At 44.8% G+C, this 15,509-nt stretch overlaps 2 protein-coding genes across 2 annotated transcripts in view; one reads left to right on the top strand and one right to left on the bottom strand.

Moving 5' to 3' along the window:
* The first annotated feature begins 2,545 nt into the window (after window positions 1-2,545).
* tnfa (tumor necrosis factor a (TNF superfamily, member 2)) lies at window positions 2,546-4,802 on the top strand. Its single transcript, XM_030348015.1, has 4 exons — window positions 2,546-2,866; window positions 2,998-3,034; window positions 3,177-3,236; window positions 3,759-4,802. Exons 1-4 carry the CDS (start codon window positions 2,693-2,695, stop codon window positions 4,211-4,213), a joined length of 726 nt encoding a protein of 241 aa, XP_030203875.1. The 5' UTR covers window positions 2,546-2,692; the 3' UTR covers window positions 4,214-4,802.
* A 5,080-nt stretch (window positions 4,803-9,882) lies between these two features.
* gabbr1b (gamma-aminobutyric acid (GABA) B receptor, 1b) overlaps window positions 9,883-15,509 on the bottom strand; it is a 110,435-nt gene continuing 104,808 nt past the window's right edge. The window contains exon 24 of the mRNA XM_030347829.1: window positions 9,883-14,112. Coding sequence (XP_030203689.1) covers window positions 13,795-14,112 — 318 coding nt within the window. The 3' untranslated portion in view covers window positions 9,883-13,794. The remainder of the gene's footprint in view (window positions 14,113-15,509) is intronic.

Consider the following 15,509-nt stretch of genomic DNA (forward strand, 5'->3'; position numbering starts at 1 on the left):
GGCCTACGCTAAACTTGCAATATCACCAATACATATTGACAATAGAATGATGTTTATTAATAATGCAGAATAATACTTTATGCATGCAATAAAAATTTGGGTTAAGAAATCGGAATGATCAAAGCACGGTTGCATCGGTAACTGTGTTGCAGTTTGGTGAGTCACAGGCATATAGGCTAGGTTAACCGCAGGGAAACTGAGGTATGATTGTGTGTGATAAAGATGATGATATCATCCCAAAATAAACGTACAACAACGACCTTATAAGGAAAGGATAAGGTCTATGAGAGTGATTTAGTCGATTAATGATTTTCCTTCTAATGAACCCAAACTAAATTAAACCTGAGATGTCAGATACCAAGAAATAATACTCTTAGACACTTGTTGTATGCGCAATTCTCTTTGAACATGCTAACAAGTTAGACAATGCTAGCACAGCTTATGCTAAAGCACGTTATGATCCAATTCCCTGTTCCGTTTTTAAAGGTCCCATGGCATGCTACTTTATGGATGCTTATATATAGGTGTTAGTGGGCCCTTAATACAGTACTTGAAGACGTTGAAGAAATTCTGCCTTGGTGCAGAATTACAGCCACTACGAGCCAGTCCCACAATGAGCTTTCCACAAAGGTGCCGCTTTTTAGAGGCGGGTCAAGGTGGAGGGTGGGGGTGTGAGCAGCTTACGGCCATCATGCACTTGTGTTTAAAGTGGATGCATCGCAATGGCGAGGCGCACACAGCTTTTGGCCGTGTTCTGTAAATATTCTAGAATCTAGAACACTCCGAGTCCTGGAGCTCTATATCTAAATAATAACATAATATACTTAGATATCTACATCATATAATATATATTATCACGGCCAAAAGATGTGTGCGCCTCCAGACAATATTATCAACCTCAAACGACTGCGTCGGGTTCTCCGACGTCTCTGCTTCTTCCACTTCCCCATCAATCTGAAGTAGACTGTACCGCGACATGGAGGAGAAAGGGATTGTTGCCCGTGCCTCGGCGCTGCCCGCTGCCTGCTGCCCACTGCCCTCTGCCCTCTGCCCACTGCCCTCTAGCCTCTGCCCTCTGCCCTCTGCCCTCTGCCCACTGCCCTCTGCCCGCTGCCCACTGCCCTCTGCCCGCTGCCCTCTGCCCTCTGCCCTCTGCCCTCTGCCCTCTGCCCGCTGCCTTGGCAGTGGTCAGTGGGGCTCTGGCGGGGGACATTCGCGGTCAATCCCTTTCTCCGCCATGTCGTGGTTCAGGTTCACTTCAGGGAGTGAAAGCCAAAGTTTCTTTCCCCCCAATTCCTTCTCAACCATGGCTGAGATAACCCCCACTACGAGTCTCGTTGTGGAAATACCAGAGAGGTCAGAGAACCTGACGTGTTATGCGCCATATCACCAACAGCATAACGGTTATTCAAATAACAAAGAAGTGTGCAACACTTGAATTACAGTGTGTGTATTCACACACACACACACACACACACACACACACGTGCGCGCGCGCGCGCGCACACACACACACACACACACACACACACACACACACACACACACACACACACACACACACACACACACACACAAAAACACACACACACACACACTCACACACACTCACACACACTCACACACACGTGGCACTCGCACAGTCGTAGCTCATTGGGCAAAGCAGAGAAAGGGGAGGTAACATGTCCCCGTATAACGACATACAGGGAAAAATTCCAAATCGGCATGTCTGAGCTTTGTTTTTTCAAAGGCAGAGCAGGATAGCTAGTGCTTGTTTTACACCTAACGCAATTTCTAGCTACTGGGGGACCATAGGCAGGCTAGGGGAACTCATATTAATGTTAGAAAACCTCATAAAGTGAAATTTTCATGCCATGGGACCTGTGATTGGCGGTGATCGTTTAACTTTGACAGCAAGTTATAGCGCCCCATGTGGTCAAAGTGGTACTTAACCATTTGGAGACCTGCTTACACGTGGTTAAGTGTTCCAACTTTGACAACTGAATTGTCTACAGAATGGTTGAAGTCAGTGTTTAGCAACCCCATTCACTTTCCACAACAGGATATAATATTTCAAGTAATATAACACAATATTTTTTACTATCTTAAGAATTGCTGAATTCACTGATATATGTCCATGATTTTGCGATAAGTTTTGTGTTGATGCCTAAAAAAAACCTAAAAAAACTTAACAATAGAATAACTGATTTCCAAAAACTGTGCAGAGCAATTACTAAATATTAATTGCTTTAAATTCAATATCAAGATTTAACTCAGCTAGATTAGCCTAAATGAAACATTATGTCCAAATAACATTAACTACAATTCATTTATCCTAATTGAGTGTGCAAAACAAAAAATAGATCAGGATAGAATAGGAAAAATAACAAATCTTCACCAAAAATAAAGTTTTTAGGCAATAACCCGAATTGCGCGGGCGTAAGTGTGTGGTTAGGGGGTGGTTTCTCCTTCCTTATCGTCTCCTCTCACTTGACAAGTGACATCAGTGGAGTTTCCCTGTTTGGAAAGGAAGCGTTTAAAAGAGTGTGCGGGAGCGAGTGTCGATCAATCAAGCACACAAACAGCGACAAGAGCACAGTCAAAGAGTCACAGCTCCTAAACACTCAGAGAGAGCATTTGATACAGCCGACTTTACTACGTTGGGATAACCGTGAACAGTGCGACGAGCATAATGGACGTTGATTGCAGAGTGAAGATGGCAGCAGCGGGCCCCTCGGAGTCCGAAGAACCCCATCAGTCCGCGGCGAGGACGCGGGCCGCCTGTCACTCAGGCTGGAAGTGTGGGGCAGCGCTGCTGGCCGTCGCGCTGTGTGTCGCCGGAGTCCTCTGCTTCACCTTGCACAAGGTAAGCCCATGAAACACATTCTGTGTGTGTGTGCGTGTGCGTGTGCGTGTGCGTGTGTGTGTGTGTGTGTCCGGCACAGGGCGACAATCAAACGGAGATCTAACTATTTTTCTCTCTCGTTTTTATTTTAGGGGGCACAGGAGCAAAGCCATTCATTGGAAATCGATGGTAAGAATTATTCCTTCATTTGGTCATTTGCTGAATGTCTTATTTCTGTAGCCAGTCTGGAGTTAAGAACAGTCGCCCCTGAAAAAGATGGCAATGCCTTTATTTATCCTTTATCCTAAAGAATCTTTCGTCTCTTTTTCAGGTCTCACCCGAAATCTGAGGCAGATCTCAAGTAGCGGGAGGGCTGCCATTCATCTGGAAGGTAAGCGCATTCCCCCCATCACCACATGTTCCCAGTGGAACCAGCAGTCCCCCCCAGTGGTACGACCCAGGGTTTGGTGAGCGGGTTCCATGGGGGAATTCTGCTTTGTTATAGCTACAAACGTGGACCGGGGACGTGAAATAGGACTTCGATGATCTTCTTGAATATATAATGTAATGCGTAATATATATATAATGTATATATGTTGCTGCTGAGCAGTCTAAACCACAGAGAGATGTAGCCTATACAATGATATAATAATATAGAGGACCGTAGCTGTTAAGTTTGAGGAAGACACGAGGTCCACACTGAGACCCATTTGGCCTCAGACGGGTTGAGGGGGCAGACTGAAGACATGTTGGGACACTGGCCTGCCAGCCTGATGTTCTCCCATCGCCATCGCCCTCGTGGTCCCATCGCCCTCGTGGTCCCATGGCCCTCGTGGTTCACTAGCCTAAACATGCGGTCCTCTTCCCCCAGATCAACCTTAATAACATGTATCCCCCTATGTCCACCTCACAGGCGTGTCCAACAACTTGCTGAACAGCTCTGTGCAGTGGAAGACGCAAGTGGACCAGTACCACTCCTCCGGTGGGCTGCGGCTGGAAGGCAACGAAGTGGTGGTCCCGACCACCGGCCTCTACTTTGTGTACAGCCAGGCCTCCTTCGCGGTCAGCTGCAAGGCGGAGGATCACAAGCGGGCGGAGCTGGTGCACCTGACCTACATGGTGGACCGATGGTCCGACTCTTACCCCGGATACATGACCATCCTGCATTCAGGCCGCACCGTCTGCCAGCAGGCGCCCCCCGGTGGCGTGGAGGCCAGGGCGAAGGGGATGTGGTTAAGCGCCGTGTACGTTGGCGCCGTGTTCCACTTGAACGCTGAAGACCGGCTCAGGACCGTGGTCGACAAGAAGCTTTTGCCCAGTGTGGTGAATGGGAGCGGTAAAACGTTCTTCGGGGTGTTTGCTCTGTGAGTCGACCCCGTAGGGTCGGTGAATGCGTGAGGGAGAGCGCTGAAAAGGCATCAAGAACAAAAGATGTGAAAGAGGAGTTGGGTGAAAGGGGTCGTTATGGTTAGCACTTGATGAGGTGGATTCAGAGCGAGGGTTTGTCTTAATAATCGGTATGAACCGAAAAAGTGAATTTTAAAGCAATGCAGGCCTACATTGATACAATGTACCATACGCCTGCAACTTAGAGCTCTATTGTTATACGAAATGTACCATGTACAACCATCTCTCTGTAAAATGTTTACAGGAAATCCGTAATGCCAAGAAACATGGCAAATTTTGACATGAATGTATAATAATGAATGTGGTGCTTTCTCACTAAGAGTCCTAATATATATATTTTTTATCGGTTAACAATTAACGGTACAATTTAAGACTTTAATTTATTTTGGTGTTTAAATTATTATCAATTTATTTAATACATTATATTTATTATTTATGCCTATTTATGATTTATGAATGACTATTTATCTTGTGTACTTTATTTATATATGTATTGGATCTATTTTTGTAATATCTTTTTATGCTGCAGGACTTTTTATTGAAAATTAAAGAGAAAAAAAAAACGTCAATTCATTTTGCAGCCCATTTCTTTGCCCAGATGTGAAAGCCATTGTACCCATGCCATTACACACGTTAGATAAGAGCATCTTCAAGAGACCCCTGCAGTCTCAGTGCTCTGTTCCCTGAGCGACAGTGACTTCCTCTAATGCGATCATGAGCCAGGATTGAACCCTGGGTCTTTTCCAATGCTGAGAAGAGTCTAATGTACCAAGGAGCCACAATCAAGACACACTTCAACCCAGCATGAAGGCACCCAATTATAGACTGGGTATCCCCAGCCCATTCTGCCGGCGATTTGAATTCGCCCTGCAGAAGGCTCGGAGAAGAGCAATAGATTTCTTTCTGCTTCCGATACGTTTTTGGGGGAGACAATCACCAAGCTGGCGTTTCCCCCTGGCGCGCTATTGGCTGGTTTAACACAATGACGACAGGGAAGCGACGGCAAGCAGCCAATTGCGTACAGAATCGTTTGAACCGGGCCCTTGATCACGCCTCTTGTGCTGATGAAAATGACAGCAGCCTCCCTAGACCAACGTGCAATCTACGATTGAGCTTGGTCTGGCAATTGCCAGGCTACCACCATAAGGCTGGCGTCATGTTACAATGATCAAGTGAGGGCGCTGATTGGCTACTTTTGTGATCCGTGTACTTTCTCAAGATTCAGATCATTACGTATGGTGTGGACCCTTTGAAGTATTTATATGGTGTTGACCTATATCTTGCCCGGTCGGTGAAAGAGGACAGGGAGTGACTGGCAGCCTATAGATGGAACCACTGTCGAGTTGTTTGGGAGAGGAGACGTCTCTGATATTTGCAAATAGACAATTCAAAGACAGTCTTAAACGCAAGAAAAGGAAATGTGCATTCTATCCTTAAAACTGCCCAAACAGCCGGTAAACTGATGTTTGTGGTAGTCCTGTTCACTGCGTTTTCTCCTGGTGAGAGTGCATGTTGGTTGAGAAGATCGGAAAGACCTGGAGGGCGAGATAATGAAATGACAACCAACATTTCCGGGTGAAAAAGGGAAAACGGAAACCCTCAACACTTGCGTACAGCCCCTTTACCGGTGAAGGCCCTCTGTAATCCCCTGTTCTAGCAGGAGAAATTCTGTATATGGGCTTCAAATAACGCAGTCGTGACAATCGTTAAGTCTTTATAAAAAAACATACACATCGGGTTGGTAATGGAGATTTCCATAAGACATGTTTTTCTCAAGACACTAAGACGCTGTAAGCTCTCAGTCATTATCTTAGGTTGCCAGTTGGCACCGCGCTCATCCTCCCTGGGGTGGGTGACTTGGACAGCCATGGCTAATTCATAGCTATACCATGAGCTCCATCCTAGATGGCTGAGGGAGTAGGGCCTTCCTGTTTGCAGGGGGGCCCGTATAAAGGCGTTCCCCTGCTGTAACCCTGGAGGGGGCCCTTCTCGGGGCTCACTACAGCGCTTCAACCATGTGTGCTGGTAGCGTTGAAGGCCTCTCTGTGCAGAGACAACTTTTCTTTTATACTTTCTTATCCTTTTTGCAATAAACTCCTTCAGTTTTCTCTGAGTTACGTTTTGAATACATTTCAAAGAATTCCCCCAACAGGCGCCATAGGAACTAGTGGGCTGTTCTCAGATGAAGTTCCCCTTTTTAACCACTCTAGCGGTTCACACGTTTTAGTCAAGAATAAAACTGAAATGCACCTTAGCTTTGCAAGACCCAAAAGAACATGAGCGTTTGGTTCCCTTTCAGTATTCAAACGTGTTGGCATGTGACAGTATCATTCTTCAACAATGTATTATAATAATATTATTGTAATAATAGTGTTGTACTGTAACATTTTTGGTACTAGTGTAAATGAAATATTTCCGGATGAAATGTCGAGAGTCGTCTAAACATTGCACCCTAACAGAACAGCATCACCTTCTTTCTAGTCTTTTACTCTCTTTGCAGTAGGGGAGGTCACATTTTGAGAAACGCATTCTGTTGGCCTGTTAGACTCTCAAGAGAGGGTTTTTTTTCCTCACCAGGATGTCATTGAAGACCCCCTTAAGATAAAGGTTCACATTAATAAAAAGCACATTTTGACTAATTAGATGGTTGAGGTATGATGAGGTTAAAAATTGTTGGTAAAATGGTAAATGGTAAAATTTAGTAGGCTTTTTGGTTAGAGAGATGGCTAAAGAGAAGTTTAGTGTTAGATCAAATATGTATACGTTTAGGTATTAGGTTAGAGATAGCTAAGTTTAGGTATTAGGTTAGAGATGGTTAAGTTTAGGTATTAGGTTAGAGATGGTTAAGTTTAGGTATTAAGTTAGAGATGTTTAAGTTTAGGAATTAGGTTAGAGATGGTTAAGTTTAGGTATATTAGGTAAGAGATGGTTAAGTTTAGGTATTAGGTTAGAGATGGTTAAGTTTAGGTATTAGGTAAGAGATGGTTAAGTTTAGGTATTAGGTTAGAGATGGTTAAGTTTAGGTATTAGGTTATAAATGGTTAAGTTAAGTATTAGGCTACAGGTGGTTAGGTTTAGGTATTAGGTTATAAATAATTGAGCTAGTTATTAGGTTAGAGATGGTTAGGTTTAGGCATTTGGTTACAGATGGCTAAGTTTAGAGTTTGGGTTTGGGTATGTTTAGGTCCTTTTTAGATATTGGGAAGTGCAGTCCTTAGCTACGGTTTGTGTTTCATCATGTTCCATGCAGTGTTCTTGAGTTACCCATGAGTTTAATTCCCCACTCTAGGAAAAATAAGCTAGCGTTCCAAAGGCAGTGGCATGGTAAACTAGGGTCCTGGAAATGCTGACCTAGAACCGCGGTCCAGAAAACGCAGCTTCCTCTATTGCAGGGACTGGGGCCTACTTCTGCTAACAGAGAGAGAATACTATGATTTGGAACCAGATAGCTCAGCGCTAAACAGCTCTGCGGAAGGGGTAGGTAACTTCACCAAAGGCAAGGTCAAATATAAAAATGGTAATAGATTTTAGGCGTCATAAAAGTGAGATCCCTAATAGCATTGTTAATGACAAACCAATTAAGAGGATTAGTAGCTACAAAAACCTAGGAATTTAAATTGATGACCAACTCAAATTTGAGATATGTACTATGTCTAAGCTAAAAAAATTACAACAGTGGATGTTTTTTTTTACAGATACATACCAACCCTATCCCCACACTCGTGGATGGAGGCTACCGGTGACGTTTGCCCAATTAAATATGAGATTTGTGAGATACATGGATCAGAGAGGAAGGGGGCCCACAGAGAATGCTTTTGAATAGGGCCCAGACTTTTGTGCTACACCCCTGGCTGCAAATCACTAAATGTTAGACGTGTTTAATAACTAATTTCATCTGGAAAGGGACTTTATGACACATCGCTTCACTCCTCCACTGAGTTTAAAATAAAGTGTCCACACAATGTGTCACACTTTGTAATCTTTGACTCGGAAATTATTTGTAAGATTGTGTCATATGCCTTTTATTGTATCATTAGGCCATTCATTATAATAGTATGATATATAGACCACATTGATTGTTTTTTTTTGATCATACTATTCTAAACATTGTGGCTCAATTACATCGACATATATGGTAATTTAATGCATCTTTTACTGTAAGTTTTAGGTAGGCTACTACGTAGTGTGATATATTGCAGGTAATGCCAAATCGTCTCATTAATTTCAACCAAAAAACTTGCGTCAAAGTTAGTCAGGTGTCTAAGAAAAAGAAACAAAGAGTTTCAGCCTAAGGGAAACCCCCCCAAAACTCATGGCCTGGTGGTTTGTGGTGTGTACTTTTCCGGATGTTTTGAGTCTTACACAAAGCCTCCTCCTGGTTTTGCTGTGATTCTGACTGTGTGGAAAAGATGTGACTGTACTGCAAAAGCCCCGACTGGGCCTCCTGCGCTACTACCTGATCTGGTAGCCCACACCACTCCGAAGATCACACCTATTGGAAAGATCCATTACTGCAGCACATAGTGAAAACTCCCCTACCTTGAAGGGGGCCGGCAGTGTGGTCCTGTTTAACCAAGACTCAGAACAGTCGGTACCAGGTGAATTCATCATTGTGCGTCCAGGAGGGACGTCCACTGGGTTAGCATGTGCCTTCCATTAGCCGCCTCCATTGACGTGCAGAGCTAAAGCTAGTAGCCTAGCTCCTGTTCATGTGAGGGGAATACACTTTACAGTAACATACCATACATAGGTTATGATTCTGGATGATTTTTTAGGTAGTGGCCATCCCCAAAATGCACCAGAATACGGGAAATCATATCTACCAAATTCAAAATTGTGTAGCTTCTCTCAGCTCACGTTTAGTTGAAGTGTGCAGTCATGTGGCCCTCCGATGGTTATGATGAAAAATGTGGCCCTCTTTATCATGAAAGTTGCCCATCCCTGAAACACTTCACACATTTCCCTTCTTTAGCGAAAGTCAAGATTCACCTTGCAGCATTTTACCAATTCAGGACAGATTTATAAGAAAAGTCTAATGGAAATGTATAGAAATATGCTTGACATATTATGACAACTTGTTCAACCATTTTGCATGCAAAGACTTATGCAATGAACTAATGCCTAAATGTTGTGGGGTTGAGACTATTCAATACTATTCCATTACAATACATTTGGATCAACATGACATAAGCAATTGATAATGTAGGAAAGAGCAGAGAATTGTACATAATCATTTGCATGAATGTACCAAAGCATTTGCAACTTGTTCAAAGAAATGAGAAACTGCTTTTTTGATGTGCACAAGTGACACAATGATGTGAAGATTGAACAGGTAGTTTTGAGCATTTCAATTCTGATCTGAGGAATGTACAGATCAGTACATTCTTTTTTTGAGCATTTCAATTCTGATCTGAGGAATGTACAGATCAGTACATTCTGATCTGTACATTCATCAGAATGTACAGATCAGAATGTAGCAAAGCGACTGAGAAAAACTGTAATTTCTTTCCAAAGATTCTAGTCTGAATTTATATTTATAGATACAGTATCTTGGCATAGCCTTTAAAGCTCAAAAACTCATAGCTCTAATCCTTACATCATTATATAAATATAAAATATTCATGACAACATTCTGCAAAAAAAATGACTTTTATTCATTTTCTTAGCATTTCAAATAATCTCCGACATTATGAATTAGCATATAGAAATATATTTCAAATACGGTACCACACAAGATACAGCTGGTAAACGCATGTTCAAGGATATAAATACTGCCTAATCTTCACCATGTACATTATCATCAACATTGTGCATACTTCTCATTTGTATGGATGCCACTATTATATCTGCAATTGTTGACTGTTGAAATGCCTTACAGTAGAGACAGTTTACAAACGTACATTATTTACAAAGGACGACTTGAGATGGTCTGTCGGATGAGTCCTAGGCTTCCTCCAAACAGCCTCAAATCGTCTCCTTCTTCATTCCTAAGTGCTTGGAAGGAACTCCAACTTATTCACAGTCATATAACAAGTTGTTTCTACCACACACACACACGCATGTAACACCAGGCTGCTATGCTAGAGTCAAGCTAGAGGAAATCCTAGGCCTTGAAGAGACCGTCCGGTACACTGATATACAGCCAGAGGGATGGAGAGACCGTCCAGTACACTGATATACAGCCAGAGGGATGGAGAGACCGTCCAGTACACTGATATACAGCCAGAGGGATGGAGAGACCGTCCAGTACACTGATATACAGCCAGAGGGATGGAGAGACCGTCCAGTACACTGATATACAGCCAGAGGGATGGAGAGACCGTCCAGTACACTGATATACAACCAGAGGGATGGAGAGACCGTCCAGTACACTGATATACAGAGGGATGGAGAGACCGTCCAGTACACTGATATAGAGAGGGATGGAGAGACCGTCCAGTACACTGATATACAGAGGGATGGAGAGACCGTCCAGTATACTGATATACAGAGGGATGGAGAGACCGTCCAGTCCACTGATTAACAGAGGGATGGAGAGACCGTCAAGTACACTGATATACAGCCAGAGGGATGGAGAGACCGTCCAGTACACTGATATAGAGAGGGATGGAGAGACCGTCCAGTACACTGATATACAGATGGATGGAGAGACCGTCCAGTACACTGATATACAGCCAGAGGGATGGAGAGACCGTCCAGTACACTGATATACAGAGGGATGGAGAGACCGTCCAGTACACTGATATACAGAGGGATGGAGAGACCGTCCAGTCCACTGATTAACAGAGGGATGGAGAGACCGTCCAGTACACTGATATACAGAGGGATGGAGAGACCGTCCAGTCCACTGATTAACAGAGGGATGGAGAGACCGTCCAGTACACTGATATACAGAGGGATGGAGAGACCGTCCAGTCCACTGATTAACAGAGGGATGGAGAGACCGTCAAGTACACAGATTTCAGAGGGATGGAGAGACCGTCCAGTCCACTGATTAACAGAGGGATGGAGAGACCGTCTCCAGAGGGATGTGTTGAGAGGTGCTGATGACCTGGCGTTGGCACTGTTCACATGGCATGGTGATGTGTGATGGACACTGTCTGTACCGGGCTGTGGACCACAACAGGTTGGAGAGCCACAGTAACATTAATACTGTCAAAAACAGTCACTGAGGAACCAAAATAAAACTTTCCGGAAAGTTTTATTTTGAAGAAATGTACTTTTTCAGAAACAAAGTAGAAATCTCCTTATGTCATCACACTAAGAGAAAGGAGCTAAACAAAGAGGCAGAGAAAGCAGAACTGGGAAGCAACCAAAACAAAAATTTGACCTGTCTGAGGTTCAGAAGGGGACTTTGGGTGACATGAAAAAGCATCCATTCCTCTTCGTTATCCACTGTTAAAAAACAATGAGGTCTTTCTAAAACAGAGGTACCTGCAGAGGCCATACCGCTCTGCGGGGATGGGAAGAAGAGTCACTCTTCAGCACAAGACCCGGGGTTTAACCAGGAAGCCAAAGAAGATCAGCCCTGATCAGTACATGACTAGGGTCCGGTGCCATGACACGTAGAGCTTGGTTCAGCCACGAGGACGCTGGCCATGTGGGTAGGACAGTATGCTGGTCTATGCTGACGCACACATTGAGTTTTGGCAAAGTGATCGATGATCGAGAGAGAAGAGAGAGCTGGTAAAAACAACAGCTGTGAACAAGATTCACCACCAAGAAATTGAAAGGGGTTTGATTGAGGCTTCCACCGAGCCACGTCCAGTGGCAAGCCCCCAGCACACTGGACACAGGGCTGCAGCTGCACTCAGCCACGCCCCTCCCAATGAGCCAAGACCCCCCCCCCCATGAGCCAAGAGCCCCCCATGAGCAAGGAGCCACCATGTTCTCCCTTTACCTCCACAGAGGAGGCCATTCGGTGAGTGAACCACGACAGTCTCTTTGAACAGAGATAATACCGACAAATCTCACACACATCAACATCTTTAACCCTGACAAGAGCTTGACAGGATCCCTCGATGCTGAGGACACTAAAACCCCGTTCTGTAGGCTGCAGTGGGCCGTGGGCCCTTTGGCACAGTCAGAAGCTCTATCCTCCCACACCAGGATACAGGGCTTAGGGTAAACATCATGTAATGACACACACTCGCTGATGACTAAGAGATACTACCTCATCTTATTCTGATTGGTCGAGCAACGGGGGGAGAGCACGGCCACAGAGGCTGACGGCAGAGCGAGCCTTGGGATTGGACGATGCAAGCAGGCCGACGCCCTTCTCTTGGAAAGCAATCGATGAGCAGTAAATTATGGCACACTTTTGTGATCTCCACTCCGAGTGAACGAGCGAGGGAGCTGAGAGAGAGTCCGGTCATCTGTGCAATCGGATTTTGAAAATAAAAAGCCATTGAATTTTAAGCACTGAATATTTATGCATTGAAGTAACGTAGGCCTATCTGGATTTTTTGCCTCTGAATTTAAGCGCTCTTGTCCCAAAGTGGACAGCGGGCTTCAGATCGCCCCAGCATCACACCAAACGTAGGAAAAGGGACCTCCGATCGCATCAAATGGGTGCCCTAATAATTTGGTCTCCTTAACCTACTACAACAATTACCCTTACGCTGCAGGTAAATCCAGACAGGTTACTGCAATCACACACATTTCACATACAGGCATTAGATCATAGTTTATTTCATACTGTAGTAATAAACGGTGTGCATTCTAACAAAAACATAAATAAAAGATAAGATCCCCCCCCCCTCGATATTAAATGTGCTTAATAAATACAGTTCATTTAATTTGATTAGCATTTTACAGACCGATACAATGGATAGGGCGTTTAGTAAGGTCCCCATAAAAAGCTACAGTCAGTGTTTAATGACGTTGATTTACCTTTGAGCATTTCCTATTATAGGCTACTGTGTAAAATTATGTTTAGAATTAACGTTTGTATCAAAAAAGAAAGAACCGCTCCTTGCTTGACCACGATCTAGCATCTAGGATAGATTGCTCTTCGTTGGGGATGTTAACACTGAATTTCATACATTGAATTTTGCAGGTGACTTTGGCATGTTGAATATGGGGATGTTAAAAATATTTAAGTAGAATCTTTAAACGTTGAATATTTGATTTTGAATTATTTTACAATGAAAAATAAATGTGAAATTGATTTGTTGAAAAAGGTAAAGAGTATATATAGAGGCGAAAAAATCCGAAAACGTTATTTCAATGCATAAATATTCAGTGCTTAGAATTCAATGGCTTTTTATTTTCAAAATCCGATGGCACAGATTTACTTCCATAGTCATGTTGGCTAACAGTCTTCATCCGGGCCAATCGCAGCCGCCGAACAAGTTCAATGAAAACAGAAACCCCTATTGTTATCGTCATGCGGCCGGGAAACGCAAGCGGTAGAAACAGCTTTTTTTGTCATTTTTTCAGAACAAAGATAATTTCACCACCCAACTCGACGCCTAGCCTCCTCCCCCCCCCCCCCCACCACCTGGGGCTCCGCCCCGACCCCGCCTCGGGTGGGGGGGGGGTCACTTGTAGAGCAGCTGCAGGCGGCCGGTGTGGCAGTTGTTGCGGCCCATCTTGGCGTCGGCGGTCTGGTAGAGGCTGGCGGCGGTGGAGAAGGAGGGCGGCAGCGGGGCGTGGTTGTCCGTGGAGGGGGCGGGGTAGCCCGGCGGGGGCACCAGGGACTTGGGGTCGGAGGGGTGGTGCTGGTACTGGGGGGACTGGGAGCTGTGGTTCTGGTTGCCGGCGGCGACCGTGGCGCTGGCGGCGGAGGGGCGGCGCCGGGAGCGCAGCGCCTGGCGTTCCGTCAGCTGGCTCCGCAGCTCCGACACGCGCTCCTCTTTCTGCAGAGGGGCGGGGCTCGGGTTAGAGGTCACACCTCAAGGGTTGATTATTGCCTTTTGGGGGTACTGCTAGAATAGGGTCACATGCCTGTGTGTTTGAAGTACCCCTTATTATTCTCACACTGTTCATTACTGTGAAACCAAACACAGCGTCGTTCAACAACGTTCTGTTTAGTATGGTGACGCTTTAAGGCCCCCCCCCCCCCGAGCGGCCCAGCCCTGCTGCGATTGGTCAGCACGCCCGCTCTGTTGCGATTGGTGGAACGCGAATGGATCAGCCAATTCACCCTCCCGAGAAGTTGTAACACTGTCTAACACTGCGGGTAGCCGAGAGGTGAGACTACTGCACTTCAGCACCGCCCACTGCCTAGTCTGAAGTCTCACTATGACGCGAGGAAAGTTTGAGCGCAAACAAGCAGTTTCACGCACTTATTATTGAAGGGCGTTCTCGGTGAGCGCGAATACTCCCCCTGGCTCGAACTTAAAAAATCGAATGAAAAGGGAAAAGTCGAAAAAACTGGATTTCCCCCCTTTTAAACTGTGTGTCTTACATCTTTTGACCGCACCTGCTGTTATACTTTGTCTTCTTTCTCCCTTGCTCTCTACCTTGTTATCTCTCTCTCCTAACGTTGTATTGTGCGTCTGGGGGACTGGGATGAACAGCTGATCCCTGTTTAATTGGTCTTGACTTCTGTCTCGCTGTATTTCCTCTTGATAGATCACCTCACCTTCTGAACCCTCAACACGCTATCCAAGCCAGTACAGCAATGCTTTGTCTTGATATCATGTGACATGCAACAGTAAGAGACATGTCTTGTGACCGTAAGAAATATGTCATATCATGCCATGTGGTTTCAAGCATGGGGAAGAGGGGGCTGGAGTGGACCAATGGGAGGGGGCTACAGTGGACCAATGGGAGGGGGGCTACAGTGGACCAATAATAATAATAATAATAATACATTTAATTTAGAGGCGCCTTTCAAGACACCCAAGGTCACCTTACAGAGCATATAGTCATCATTCAAAACTATGTAAAACAGACTAGGAATAAAAGGAAAGCAGAGGTTAAACATGAAGAATAATAATAATTAATAACACTCAAAGACGCCTAAAGTGAAGGGGGGACCTCACTAACCACCACCAATATGTAGCACCCACTTGGGTGATGCACGGCAGCCAATCGGTGCCAGAACGCTCACTACACACCAGCTTGAGGTGGAGAGTTAGGGATGAGGTGGAGAGTGAGGGAAAGGAACATTTAACACTATCGATTACATTTAAACAATATCTACCACATGTAAACACTATCGACCACATTTAAACACTATGGACCGCATGTAAACCCTATCAACCACATGTAAACACTATCGCCCACATTTAAACACTATCGCCCACAT

The sequence above is a fragment of the Gadus morhua genome, chromosome 22, assembly GCF_902167405.1.
Source record: "Gadus morhua chromosome 22, gadMor3.0, whole genome shotgun sequence".
NCBI lineage: Eukaryota > Metazoa > Chordata > Actinopteri > Gadiformes > Gadidae > Gadus > Gadus morhua.